General features: G+C 37.8%; 1 protein-coding gene across 1 annotated transcript in view; it reads right to left on the reverse strand.

The window, feature by feature from the left end:
- Positions 1 to 3,593: 3,593 nt before the first annotated feature.
- LOC103122510 (protein mono-ADP-ribosyltransferase PARP14-like) overlaps positions 3,594 to 15,483 on the reverse strand; it is a 79,235-nt gene continuing 67,345 nt past the window's right edge. Inside the window, exons 13-15 of the mRNA XM_007533125.2 lie at positions 15,342 to 15,475; positions 6,467 to 6,641; positions 3,594 to 3,953 (exon numbers count right to left, since the gene is read on the reverse strand). Coding sequence (XP_007533187.2) covers positions 3,664 to 3,953; positions 6,467 to 6,641; positions 15,342 to 15,475 — 599 coding nt within the window. The 3' untranslated portion in view covers positions 3,594 to 3,663. The remainder of the gene's footprint in view (positions 3,954 to 6,466; positions 6,642 to 15,341; positions 15,476 to 15,483) is intronic.

The raw sequence follows: 15,483 nt of genomic DNA on the forward strand, positions 1-15,483 counted from the left end.
ATGGTACTGGAACAAAAATAGGCACACAGACCAGTGGAACAGAATTGAAAGCCCAGAAATAAATCCCCACACCTATGGACATCTAATCTTTGATAATGGTGCCCAAAGCATTAAATGGAAGAAGGAGGTAAATGGTGCTGGGAAAACTGGATTGTAACATGCAGAAGAATGAAACTGAACCACTTATCTCACCAGAAACAACAATCAACTCCAAATGGATCAAAGACCTGGATGTCAGACCAGAAACAATCAAATACTTAGTGGAAAACATTGGTAAAACATTGGAAAGTTCCGACCTACACCTCAAGGACATCTTTGATGAATCAAACCCAATTACAAGGAAGACTAAAGCAGAAACAAACCAATGGGACTATATCAAATTGAAAAGCTTCTGCATAATCCAAAGAAACTATTAAACAAACAAAGAGAGCCCTCACAGAATGGGAGAAGATCTTCACATGCCAGACATCAGACAAGAAACTAATCACCAAAATATATAAAGAGCTCAGCAAACTTAGCACCAAAAAAGCAAATGATCCCATCCAAAAATGGGCAGAGGATATGAACAAAACATTCACTACAGAGGAGATCCAAAAGGCTAACAAACATATGAAAAACTGCTCCAGGTCACTGATTGTCAGAGAAATGCAAATAAAGACAACATTGAGATACCACCTCAGTCCTGTAAGAATGGCATACATCAAAAAGGAAAGCAGCAACAAATGCTGGAGAGGTTGTGGGGACAGAGGAACCCTTTTACATTGCTGGTGGGAATGTAAATTGGTACAGCCTCTGTGGAGAGCAGTTTGGAAAACTCTCACAAACTAGACATGGACCTTCCATATGATCCAGTAATTCCTCTCCTGGGGTTATACCCCAAAGATTCCATAACACCCAACCAAAAAGAGGTATGTACTCCTATGTTCATAGCAGCACAATTCATAATAGCTAAAACCTGGAAGCAACCCAGATACCCAACAACAGATGAGTGGCTGAGAAAGCTGTGGTATATATACACAATGGAATACTATGCAGCTATCAAGAACAATGAACCCACCTTCTCTGACCCATCTTGGACACAGCTAGATGGAATTATTTTAAGTGAGCTAAGTCATAAAGATAAAGATGACTATGGGATGATCTCACTCATCAACATAAGTTGAGGAAGAAGATCTGAAAGGGAAACTAAAAGCAGGACCTGACCAAATTGTAAGTAGGGCACCAAAGTAAAAACCCTGTGGTGAGGGGTAGACATTCAGCTTCCTGGGACAGTGGGGGGTGGGATTGGCTGGGATGGATGGGTCACAGTCTTTTGGTAGTGGGAATGGTGTTTATGTACACTCCTAGTAAAATGTAGTCATATAAAACACTAGTTAATTAATATGAGAGGGGGAAAATTAATTGTATTTCTCGTAGTTTTTTAAAACACAGACTGAATCTTTTTAATATATAGGCTGTGTATTTGATATGCGGACTCTCTCAAAAGCCTAGACCAAGTAGATCAGAAGCAACCAATAGCACAGCTATATACAAGATACTCAGTACTGTACAGCAAACCATAACAAAAGGACTTTTCAAAGTTAACCCAATTACCAAATAATGTAATTAACTATCGATTGTCTTTTTGAACCCTAAGACAGCAGGAACCTCACATCTCCACTATAGAGCATCTACTTCCTCCAGTCCTGGAACCCTTGGATAGGGCCCACTTTCCTGTATGCCTCTCCCAATCCATATAAAATAATATTGCATCTACTGATCACAACCTAATCAACGCAACGATGGCAACCTCAACATGCTTCACTTCAGACTGTGTCCAGAGACTTCACGTGTGGAATGACAACCCTTCAGCTTCATTACTGGAGTGAGACCTTTCCTTTCATAGTATACTCTAATTCCATCTCAGGTGGTTCACTTTCTAACAAAGTCCCAAAACCTAGATATACACCAGTTTCTGTGAGAGAGAGCATATGTTCACACGTATCCATAAACTACTGCAAAATATATACCTGAAAGCAGAAGTACACTAGAGTTTGCAGTGAGTATCCCCCTAACACTTCCTCTCCACTATTCCAATCTTTGGGTCCATGATTGCTCAACAATGTTTGGCTTTGTATGTTAACTCTCCTCTCAGTCACCAGGGTCCAGATGTCATCAGGATGCCGGCCAGGCTTCCCTGGACTGAAGACCCCACCAATGTGTCCTGGAGCTCTGCTTCCCCGGAGACCCATCCTACTAGGGAAAGAGAAAGGCGGACTGGGAGTATGGACCGACCAGTCAACGCCCACGTTCAGCGGGGAAGCAATTACAGAAGCCAGACCTTCCACCTTCTACAACCCACAATGACCCTGGGTTCATGCTCCCAGAGGGATAGAGAGTGGGAAAGCTATCAGGGGAGGGGGTGGGATGTGGAGACTGGGTGGTGGGAATTGTGTGGAATTGTACCCCTCCTACCCTATGGTTTTTTTAATTTATCCTTTCTTAAATAAAAAATATAAAAAAATATTTAGTATTCTATATGTATACTGAGTAAATTGGACTCCTTCATGGAAGAAAGATAAAGAAAACAGACAAGTTACTGCCAAGACTCAGAGTCAAATTTGAATTCTAAGAGAATAAAACATAATGCTTATTTTAAAACAAAAGTCTGAAGGTAAAGAGTGATATATGAGAGGCACCTTTCTACCATCCATATAGTGCCCTTTGTGCTGTCCATGCTGCTCCCATATGGTGCCAGAGATCAAGCCAGTACTTCACACAGTAAGGTGGGCACTATACCCACTGTACCAGCACATAAGCCCCTTTAAAAATAAGTGTTACTCCTGATTTTTATATTTACAGAGTCTCTCTTGAAACTTGTTGGTTAATTTTTCTTATATAGCAGGATTAGTTTATTTTATATGTTATCATTTATGTAGTCTGTGCTTTGTTGGTGAATGTTTGGTGATTTTTCAGGTTTTTTCCTTGAAGGGCATACAGTGGACTCTGGTGATGGCATATAGAGTCTTTTCCTTGACTAGGGACATCAGCAGAATTGTGTTGAGCCTGACCTGCTCTGCCATATGTTGCATATGTTGCATATGTTGTAGTCCCCTTCCACACCATCTGAACTGGAAATGTCTATTTCTTGCTTCCAGTTGTCCTTATTCCTTGATGAAATCTTGGGTCTTGCTTACACATATTTTTATTCACATGCTTATCTGTAAATATTTATTTCTCCTCCTTTTTACAGAAATGGTAAACAATATTGTTAGCACCTTTTAAAAATAACAATAATACTATGAAATTATGTAATGGCACAGATAAATCTTCAGATGAATGAGTGTTATATTTGTTTATATTAAACATAACTATAAAATTTACTGATGAGAACTTTACATTGTCTCTGGTGTGATTCATTCCAGTTATGAAAGAAGCTAAAGATTTCGGTGACAAATATCCTTTGATGTGAAAGAAGAATGTGCTGAAGTTTCCAATACAGGGGGTGGGACATAGAACTCTGATGGTGGGAATTGTATCTTTATTATCTTACAATTTTGTAAAGCATTGTTAATTCTCTCATAAAAATAAAATAAAGTGCTTATAAAGTGAGAAAAAGCTAAAACTTGTTTTTCAACTAGGTATTTTCAGTGGGTTATGCATTCTGCAAAGGATATTGAAATGTTACTGCCTAAATGTGATGAGATACTCTGGGTAAGAGTGACAATCATAAAATACCACAAATAAATTAGGATTTTGTACATTATCTGTGACAGTGTCATACAGGTCAGTAGGATTTTGAGGGTTCTTTGGAGGAGGCACAAGTAATGACTGATGTCCAAGTGTGAACATTCCAGTAAGTACTCGTACATAATACACACGCTTTTTCCCATTTTTGTCTGGTTTGGAGTATATATCACTTGATGAATATCTGGCATTAACAGCAAAATAGGTTCCTTTTCCATACATTGCAGCTGTGAAGAGGAAACAAAATATTTTCACTTAATATTTTTAAGGTAGAGAACTGCTTATCTCTGGCATATGGTAGTGCTGAAGATTGAACCTGGGCTATTTCTTTGCATAACTACACTCTCTCTCCAGCCTGAAAGTGAAATACTTTAAAAAATGGCAATTTCATCTATAATTTAAGCGACTGATCTGATATGTCAAATATTGTTAAAATAATGTTCCTATGGCCACGAGGATGAAATAGATGGAGAGCATGCTTTATATGCCTAAGGCCTCAGGTCAATCACTGGCCGGTCATATGATCCAGTAATGTTCTGGTTTCACGCTCTCTCATAATATGCATCTGTTAAAACTAATGTTCTGTTTTCCTCTCTAAATTCTCATTTAAAATAAAATAAAATATTATTGACTTATCCCTGACTTACAATACCAGAAAATGTTCATGTAAAGCACAGCTTCACACCTCTATATGTAAGTCTGACTGTACCTGCCCTTGCCAATCAAAGTTCTAGTTCTTTATTAGATTGATTTTCCTATACCAGTATATATATCTCATCAGCATTCCTCTCCTCCTCTAGTTTTTTCAAAGCCTAAGGATTATTTTTCTCTGTCTTTTCAGCACATTACTTTGGTTGTTTATAGTCCACATATAAAAGAAAGTATCTAGTCATTGCCATTCACTTTCTGACTTATCTGAATTAGTATAATCACATCAAGCTTTGCCCACACTTTCAAAAGAGAGAAAAGTTTATCTTTCATAATATTTGAGTAGTATTACATTGATTATACATACCACAATTTCTTTAGGCAGTTATCCATGTACGAACATCTAGGTGGTTCTATATTTTCTCTATTGTTAATACTGTTGTTCTGAACATAAGGATGTGTCTATCTTTTTTAATTAATTATTTAATTAATTAATTATTGGATAGAGACAGAGATTGAGAGGGGAGGGGTAGAAAGGGGGACAGAGAAACACCTGCAGCCCTGCTTCACCACCTGTGAAGCTTTCTCCCTGAAGGTGGGGACTGGGGGCTTGAACCCAGGTCCTCGTACACTATAATGTGAGCATTTAACCAGGTGCATCACTGCCTGGACCCCCATTTGCCTTTTTTTTTTTAAATTGGCTCCAGTTGTTACTGGGAGTTGGTGTCTACACAGTGAATTTTTGGTGGCCATTTTAGCAATTTTTTTTACCTATTATTTTATAGGACATAGAAAAATAGTAAGAGGAGGTTGAGAGGGAGAGGGGAAAGAGGAGAGAAAGAGGGACATTGCTTCATTGCTTGTGTAGCTTTCCTCCAGAAGGTGGGGTCCAGAGGCTTGAACCTGGGTGTTAGCACATGGTAACATGTGTGCTTTGACTTAATTTAGTTCCAGGCATGAAGGTCTGGTGAATAGACCGCTATGATATATCCCTGACTCAATTTTCAGTATTTTAAGCAATATTCACATTATTTTCCATAGATACTGAACCAATTTACATTTCCACAAAGTTTACTTTTTTCCATACCATCACCAACACTTTTTCTTTTTTAATATATAACAGTATCACAAGTGTATGGGTTTATTTCCTAGTGGTTTTGATTGCATTTCCTAATAATTAATGACATAATTTTTCTTGTACTTATTAACATGTATGCATTCCTATACATATTCTTTTTGGATGTGTCTATTTCTAATCTTCTGCTTATCTTTTTTAGAGTCATGTAGTGTTCTGTTGTGTGGCTTTTTCAAATATTTTGGCTGCCTTGTTTAATGTATGATGTACAAATAATTTCTTCTAGACAGTGGATTGCTTTTTTGTTTATTGTGGTGTTTTGCTGTATAAAAGCCTTTTAATTTGATGTAGTCCCACTTATTTTATTTTAGTTGTGTTTTCTTTGCCATTGCAGATAACTCCCAACAGACATTTTCACTTGATGTTCATTAGTGTACCACATTCTTTCTTCTACATATTTTTTAATCTCAGGTCTTATAACCTTTAATCTATTTGGAGACCACTTTTGTTAAATAATAACCTAATTTATCTCATTTTTCCTTGCATTTAGCTATACAAGTTTCTCAACAACATTTGTTGCAGAATTCCCTTTTCCCATCTACCTAACTCACCTCCCTCTGCCTTTCTGTGCCTAGATACCCATATTAAAAAATTAAAGTGCATTGACTGAACAAGTAAAATTTGGTAATAAACTAATGACAGTTGCATGAGACATTTAGTAACTTTGTGATTGTTTTAAGGGGTTTCTTTTACCTCTCCGCAGTTTGTGTTTGTGTTGTGTTTTCTCAGTGTATCCTTCTTCAAAACCTCTTATTAATATGACTGTGATTAATTATAAAAAATAATTCATCCACTTCAGAATTCATGCCCTTTGGAACGAAATATGTTGAATGCGACTCTGAATCTGGCTTTAATATGCTCACCAACCACAAGGAAATACAATATAATCCAGTTGCTTCTATTTGGGTGCCCATGATAAATACTTGATTTGAAGCAGGTAGATGATTGCTTCCTTACCATTCCTTCCAGCATAACTGCGGTTAAAGCCGTTTGTGTTGATATATGGCACTGAGTCAGCGTCTGTCCCATGGAAGAGCAGCTTCTCATTTGCCATTTGGCCATTCTTGGCATCCATAGCTCTTTTCTTTACCTGGTAACTGTTCCAGAGAACTGTATTTTGGATTCTCTCGATCTGCAAATCAGTCAGGAGATACAATGTACCAGTGCCAAGATCAGATATAAGAGAAAAATGATTCACTAATGGGGGCCAGGTGGTAGCTCACCGGATTAAGCGCACATGGAGTGGAGCTCAAGGACCACGCTAATGATCCGGGTTTGAGCCCCCTGTAGGGTGGTCCCCACCTGTAGGGTGGTTCCCTCAGGGGCGGTGAAGCAGGTCTGCAGATGTCTATCTTTCTCCCTGTCTTCCCCTTCTCTCTCTATTTCTCTCTGTCCTATCCAGCAATAACGACAAGAGCAATACAATGGAGAAAATGGCCTCCACGAACAGTGAATTTGTAGTGCAGGCACAGAGCCCCAGAAATAATCCTGGAGGCAAAGAAAAAAATCCACTAATTTCATAAAAACAAATTACAATAACTGCATTCTATGCAAAACGGCAGGGTTTTTTTGTATTTAGAAATATTTCAGGTCTACAATTTCATAAAACAGACCCTAGGTAGAATGTTAATCTAACTTTAAATTCCATCTGAAGTAAATTTATGTAATTCCATCTGAAATAAATTTGTTTAGTATGTTTATTACATAAATTTGACTAATAAAGTCTCTCCAGATTCTATTTTCTACTTTAATTCTGAGAACTGTCACTGTTCTTGTCTAGTTCACTTTCTTACTCAAATATCTCCTCCATTCTCCTGGAATACTACCTTGCCTAATCATGTTCTAACAATGGGAGAAGTACTAGGCTGTCTTGGAACGAAAGGGAATTATGTATGAAAATTCATCTCTAGCTCAGTAAGGATTAAATCCTAGTGTGAAAGGATTTAACTACAGACCAGTGTTTACACTCTGACCAGTCCCTAGATAGTGACCTCCAAGGTGTGGAGGAATCTCCTTGGCTCCTGGATCGTAGCACCTAAAACGAATCAGACAAATCTAGAATCTATTAGAAAACTGACTGTTTGCCAATGTTATGAAAGTATATATAGAAAATCCAAAAGAACCTACCAGAAAACTTCTAGAATTTCTTGGGCAATATAGTAAAGTGGCAGGCTACAAATTTAATATACAAAAGTCAGTGACTTTCTTCTATGAAAATAGCAAACCAGAAGAAATACAGAAATCAATCTCTTTTACAATACTCACAAAAGTAATTAGGTATCTAGGATTAAATTTAACAAAGCATGTGAAAGATCTGTACACTGAAAATTATGAATCTCTCTTAAAATAAATAAAAAAACTCACAAATAAATGGAATGTTCATGGATTGGAAGAACTAAAGAACAGGAAAGCCTTCAAGGGAGGGGATTGAATACAGGGTTCTGGCGGTGATAATTGTGTGGAAATGTACCACTTTTTCCTATAGTGTTGTCAATATTTCCTTTTTATAAAAAAAATTTAAAGAGAAAATAAAAAGAAAAGTTTGGAATCACAGTAGAAACAGAATTGTAAAAAACTCATGAAAAATTAATAAGAATGGAAGCATCAAAAAAAAAGAAAGAAACAGAAGGATGAGTATGGGAAGATAGATAAGATCAGAAGAGAAAACACTAAGCTGAACTTTGACTGGAGTTGGTGTGTTGCACCAAAGTAAAAGACTGTGGTGGGTTGGGGGGCAGGGGAGGGAGAGTTCAGGTCCTGGAACAGGATGCCAGAGGACCTAGTGGGGGTTGTATTGTTGTGTGGAAACCTGGGAAATGTTATGCATGTACATACTATTGTATTTACTGTCAACTCTAAAACGTTAATTCCCCAATAAAGAAATAAAAACTTTAAAAAAAAAAAAGAATGGAAGCATCACCTGACTTCAAAGTATATTACAGAACTTTAAGAATCAAATGTGAAGCAGGGGAGACAGCATAATAATTATGCAAAAGACTTTAATTCTTGAAGCTCTGTGATCTTAGGGTAAATCCCCAACACCACCATAAGCCAGAGTTGAGCAGTGCTCTGGTCATTCTCTCTACCTCTCTGTCTCTGTATCTCTCTCCTTCTCTCTTCTCTCTCATTAAAAATAAACATAGTGTATTGAACCAAAGTAAAAGACTCTGAGGGCAGTGGTGGAGGGGAGGGTTCAGGTGCTGGAACATGATGGCAGAGGAGGACCTAGTGGGGGTTGAAATGTTATGTGAAAAACTGGGAAATGCTATGCATGTACAAACTATTGTGTTTTGCTGTTAACTGTAAACCATTATCCCCCAATAAATAAAGTAAATAAAATATTTTAAATAAAGCAATCAAATGTGGTACTAGAACAAAAATAGGCACACAAATAAATGCAATAAAATTGAAATGCCAGTAATAAGTCTTCATACATATGGTCAATTTACAACAAAGTTGCTCAGAACATAAAGTGGAAAAAAGGAGAGTCTTTTAAAAATGGTGTTGAGGAAAGTAGGTGTCTACATGAAGAAGAATGGAACTGGATCACCACATGCACAAAAGTCAACTCAGAATGGATTAATGATTTGCGTAGGATTCAGAAAATATAGAAAAAGATGTTGACTTAATATTCTATGATGTCTGCTTCAGAAATGTCTTTGAAGATTTGAAGTTCACAATAGCAAAAACTTGGAAACAACCAAAATATCCTTCAACAAATGACTGGATAAAAATGTTATGGGATATATACTTAACAGAGTATTATTCAGTGATAAAAAAAATGATATTGTGTCCTTTGGGATAAAGTGGATGGAATTAGAGACTATGCTTAGTGAAGCAAGTAAGGAGGTGAAAGACAACTACAGAATTGTTTCACTCATACACAGAATATAGTGGCAAAAAAACAAACAAACAGACATGGACCTTCCATACTCCTCTCCTGGGGATATACCCCAAGAATTCCATAACACCCAGACAAATGATATGTGTACACCTATGTTCATAGCAGCACAATTCATAATAGCTAAAACTTGGAAGCAACCCAGGTGTCCAACAACAGATGAGTGGCTGAGAAAGCTGTGGTATATACACAATAGAATACTATACAGCTATTAAGAATAATGAACCCACCTTCTCTGGCCCATCTTGGAAATAACTAGAAGGAATTATGTTAAGTGAACTAAGTCAGAAAGATAAAGATGAGTATGGGATGATCCCACTCATCAACAGAAATTGAGAAAGAATAACAGAAAGGGAAACTCAAAGCAGGATTAGACTGAATTTGGAGTAGGGCACCGAAGTAAAAACCCTGGATTGAGGGTGAGGGTGGATGTTCAACTTCATGCAGCAGAGGTGGGGGATGGTATGGGACACAGTCTTTTGGTGGTGGGAATGGTGTTTATGTACATGCCTATTAATTTTTAGCCATATAAGTCACTATTTAATTAATATGAGAGGAAAAAATTGATTGTATGTCTCAAACTTTTAAAAACATAAACTGAGTCTTTTTAATACATAGGCTGAGTCTTTGATATGTTGACTCTCTTAAAAGCCTAGACCAGGGAGAACAGAAGCAACCGGTGGGTGGCACAGCTATATACAAATAATGTCAAAGGACATAAAGTATTGTGATGTTGTATATAATACAGCAAATCCTAACAAAGGGATATTTCAAAGTTAACCCAGTTGCCAAATAATTTAATTATAGCAATAACTGTCTATTGTCTTCTTAAACCCTAAGACAGCAGGAACCTCCTGCTTTCTCTTTAGAGCCTATATTTCCCCCAGTCCTGGAACCTCTAGGGTGGGGCTCACTTTCCTGCATGCTTCTCTCACTTCATACCAAATGATATTCCATCTGCTGATCCCAACCTAATCAATGCAATGAGTACCACTTCAGCATACTTCACTTCAGACTGTGTCCAGAGATGTCAGGCATGGAGTGCCAACCCTTCACCCTCATCACTCAGATGAGACCTTTCCTTTCATAGTATTCTCTAATTCCATTCCAGGTCGTTCAATTCCTAACAAAGTCCCCAAACATAGATAGACCAGGTCCTGTGAGATAGAGCCTATGTTCACATGTATCCATAAAGTAGGGCAAGATATATACCTGAAAGCAAAAGTACAGAATAGTCTGCAGTGAGTCTGTATAAAATTCCTAATGAAATAGTGTCTACTTAGACTTAGATACCCTCCTCACCTACTTCCTATTACACTTCCTTCACTCACTCCAAAGTTAACCTTATCAAAGCAAGGACTGCAAAAGCTGAAAAGGGCAAGAGACTGGCATACTTTAATGATGACTCTTTAGTCACTATCAGGCCACCCCATCAGCTGGGGCCCTAGTCGGAGATTCTGGAGATTCCCATATAGACATGATGGGCCTTGACCTCAAATAAATCCCTCTCTCCATTATTACCGGTCATCTCTATCAGGAACAACAAAATAGACCTCTTTGTGGACCCCCATAGGACCTTGCCCTCAACTTGGATCAACAACAGTAGAGAATGTTCCATCTTCTGAAGGGAGTATGGACAACATAATCTATGCTATACCTGAGGAAGATGGGTCCTGATACCGGGGCAGCTTGGAACATTCCTACTCATGACCACAGAATGTGAGCTCAGATCTATAGGCATGCAGAGGTCACATAGGCTCCTAAGCTGAATATGGGTCCCAGACCACATCAAATCGATGGGGTTTATAGACAACAATATTTATACCCCTTTCCTATATTGGGAAGCTACTCTCTTCCCTGATCCAGCTTTCCGGTCCTTTTTCTAGCCATGACATCATCTACCCAGACCATAACTTGGATCCACCTGCATATCAGATTTCAGGCTCTGGGAAAGAAAAAACACTAGTATAGCCACAGGCCCTTTGGAATATAACTACAATAGGTCTATTAGCTATCTATATTAGAAAGACTCCTCAACTCTTCATCTGCACTATTCCAGCCTTTAGGTTCATGATTGGTTAACAATTTGCTTGGCTTTTTATGTAACTCTCTTTCCAGCCACTAGGTTCCAGATGCTAGCATGATGCCGACCAGACTTCCCTGCACAGACAATCCCACCAATGTGTCCTGGAGCTCCATTTCCCCAGAGCCCTACCCCACTAGGGAAAGAGAGAGACAGGCTATGGATCAAGATGTCAACACCCATGTTCAACAGGGAAGCAATTACAGAAGCCAGACCTTCCACATCCTGCATTCCACAATGACCCTGTGTCCATACTCCCTGAGGTTAAAGAATAGGACAGCTATCAGGGGAGGGGATGGGATACAGAGTTCTGGTGGTGGAAATTGTGTGGAGTTGTACCCCTCTTATCCTATGGTTTAGACAATGTTCCCTTTTTATAAAAAACAGGGGGGGGGAATATCAACCTATTTCTAAGACTATGGGAGAATTATAGTGGTTATCTGTGGGGGTGGAGATTAGGACACAGACCCATGGTGAAGGGTGTGGTAAACAAAAGAAAGAAAAAAATGAAGGAAGGAAGGAAGGAATGAACGAACGAACTTAAGTGAGATAATACAGAAAGAAAAGAACGAATATGAGATGATCTCACTCATAGACTGAATTGAGAAATAAGAACAGAAGGGGAAACACAAAACAGAACTTGGGCTAGGTTTGGGGTATTGCACCCAAGTAAAGGAGAGGTGTGTGCTTTCAGGTCCTGGTTCACAATGATGGAGAAGAACCTCGGCTGGGGGTGAGTGTTTTTTGCAGAGAACTGTATTTACTACTAGCTGTAAACCATCAATCCTTATAGTAGAGAAAGAAAAAAAACTAAACAAAACCAGCTAGTTTAAGAAGAAACATACGATACCGTTAATTTATAATTGATATCACAATGCCATTTTTTTTACTTTCTATATATCTCATTCAATGAGTTTAATATACTATAGAAAACTAAGGTAAAATAATATTTTGTTAATAAAATTACATTCTAAGTTTAAAAGAGAGGGACCTTTGAGTACAGTAACATGGATTTAAAAAAAGCAAACATAAAACAAGACTGAAATAAGCTGAAAAGCTTCTGCAAAGCAAAATAAACCATCACCCATAACAACAACAACAAAAACATGAAGAAGATACTTTACACTATATATCAGATTAAGGATTAGTAGTCATATATATAGAACTCAAAAAATTCAGCAACTAAAAACAACACTATTATTAAATGATTAACAAATATTAGTAAATGAAGAGAGCTAAATTGAGTCTTTACCAGATAAGAGATTTGGCATATGGGAAAGTACTCAGAGATTCTAATCATCAAAGAAGCCAAGTCAAAACAAGTAGATGCCACCTCACCCCTGTGAGAATGCTCCCAGAGGGATAAAGAATAGGAAAGCTTCCAGTGGAGGAGATGAGATGTGTAACTCTGGTGAACGGAATTGTGTAGAATTGTACCCCTCTGATCAAATATACTTGTTTATCATAACTAAATTAATAAAAATATTTAAAAGAAACAAGTGTTTGTGGGCAATCAAGAAAAGGAACCATTTGCACAGTTGACAGGAATGTAAACGATCCAAATCCTGTGGATAACAGTATGGAATTTACACAAAATTTTTAAGAATGTACTCACCATATGATCCATCAATTCCTACTTTCAATATCTAGTAAGATAAAGTGAAAACACCAATCCAAAGAGATTTATGCACATCTATGTTCACTGCAGTGGTATTTGTAATAACCAAAATATGGAAACTGCTAGCACTCAAAGATGACTCGATAAGGAAGCTGTCATATAGACAATTCAGTGGACTACTACTCAACTGTAACAAAAGATTACATCTTCTCTTTTGCTATGACATAGATAAAACTAGATTCAAGTTAACTGAAATAAGGCAGAAGGAGAAGGAATAGATACCAGGTAATCTCACTCATAGGTATAATCTAAGAAAAACAAAATGGAAAATATAGGGTGACACTTTAATAAATAACTAATTTTTAATAAATAAGTTAATAAGTAAATAAACTGGAATATTTCCACACATAGGAAATATGAAACTACTTCTAAGATGGCAATAGCCTTGTAAGTAATCATTTTATTAGTAAAGTAACTGGGGGGATGAAGCATCCAAGCAGTAGTGCACACAAATTAAAAGAGAATATTATTTCAAAAACCAAAATTAATGTTTAACAGTAAATATATTAAAATAAGTGAATTGAACTAGAAAAGCACTGTTGGGTTTATCAAGGAAGTAAAGTCTTCAAGTATGAATTATGAATCAGAATAAATAATCGTAATATCAAGGGTCTTCAAATCTCTTTATAATGGTTGCTTCAAATCCCTATTGTTGGTTTTTTTATTATCTTGCCTCACAAAGCAAATATGTGTCATTGTCATACTAATATTCTATTGCAGTTTAAAAATATGCTATACCATTAACTATAAACCCCATTGATTTGAGCTGGGGCTTATATTCGGTGCAGGACCCTGTGTAACCTCTGCATACCTGTAGGTCTGAGCTCACATTCTTTGTTCATAATTAGGAACATTCTAGGTTGCACCCATTACCAGACTCATCTTCCTCAAATGGTGGAGGATTTTGGTCCAACTTCCATTCCAAGAATGGGGCAGTCCCTACCATTGCTGATCCACAGTGAGTGCAAGGTCCTATAGGGGCTGACATAGGGATCCATTTATGTTGTTCCTGATGGAGATGATCAGTGACAGTGGAGAGAGGGATCTATTAGAGGTCTAGGCCCATCATGACTGTGTGGGAATGCCAGGATTCCCTGACTAGAGTCCCGGGAAATGAGGTGGACTGGTAGTAAGCCAAAGAGCTTACTAAGCTTCAAGTCTGCCAGTCTCTTGCCCTTATCTAGCTTTTGTAACCCTTACTTTGTCTGACAAGGTTAGCCTTAGAGTGATTGAGAGAAGTGATATAAGAAATAGGTATTTATATACATTTCCCAGATTTGGGAGTTTCTCTCTGCCCTGATCCAGCTTTCTAATCCTATTCCCAACCCTGCCACCATCTCCCCAGATAATACCTTTAGCCCACCTGCATGTTAGCTGTTAGGCTCAGGCAAAAATTAGTAAGGCCATGGGCCCTTGGAATATACCTAAAATAGACCTACTAACTTTTTCCAAAATGGAAACCTCAAATCTCATCTGCTATATTCTTGCCTTTAGGTTCCAGATTATTAAACAATTTGTTCTTCTTTATATCTTAATGCTTTTTCAGACACCAAGTTGCAGATGCTACCATGACACCAGTCTGACTCCCCTGGGGCAGATGAACTCACCAGTGTACCCTGGAACCCCATCTCTCAAGATTCCTGCCCCACTAGGCAAAGACAGAAACATCCTGGGAGTATGGATTGACCTGCCAATACCCAGGTCCAGTGGAGAAGCAATTACAGAATCCAGACCTTCCACATTTTTCACCCCATAATGATCTTGGGTCCATACTCCCAGAGAGATAAAGAATAGGAAAGCTTCCAGTGGAGGGGATAGGATATGGAACTCTGAAGCTGGAAAATGTGTGGAATTTTACACCTCTTATCCTATGGTTTTTGTCTATATTTTCTAATTTTTATTTTATAAACAAATTAATGTTATAACAAAAAATTTAAGTGCCCCCCAAAAAACTATGCTATAATAAGTAGCATTAAAATTAAATCTGAATGTCTTAATAATTATGATGATGTGATTAGATTCTACCATCTAATTATCTGTAATATTTTAAATTAAATTTTGTAGTAAATATATGTTGGAGAAAGAATATATATACATATACTGGAAAGTGAATCTGCCCAGGCCCACTGATTTCCACCAGTGAGAATATCCATGGGAGCAGGAGACTTACCTTCTTTATTTTGAAGTTTGCACAGGTCTGGTTAAACTTGTTTGCCACAGCCATGTACTCTGGATCCGAAGGCTGAAGTGCCACCACAAGGACATTCTGCTGCCTCATGTCACTCCAGTGTGCAGGGATTTCAACTGCAAGG

The sequence above is a fragment of the Erinaceus europaeus genome, chromosome 9 (assembly GCF_950295315.1).
Source record: "Erinaceus europaeus chromosome 9, mEriEur2.1, whole genome shotgun sequence".
Classification (NCBI taxonomy): domain Eukaryota; kingdom Metazoa; phylum Chordata; class Mammalia; order Eulipotyphla; family Erinaceidae; genus Erinaceus; species Erinaceus europaeus.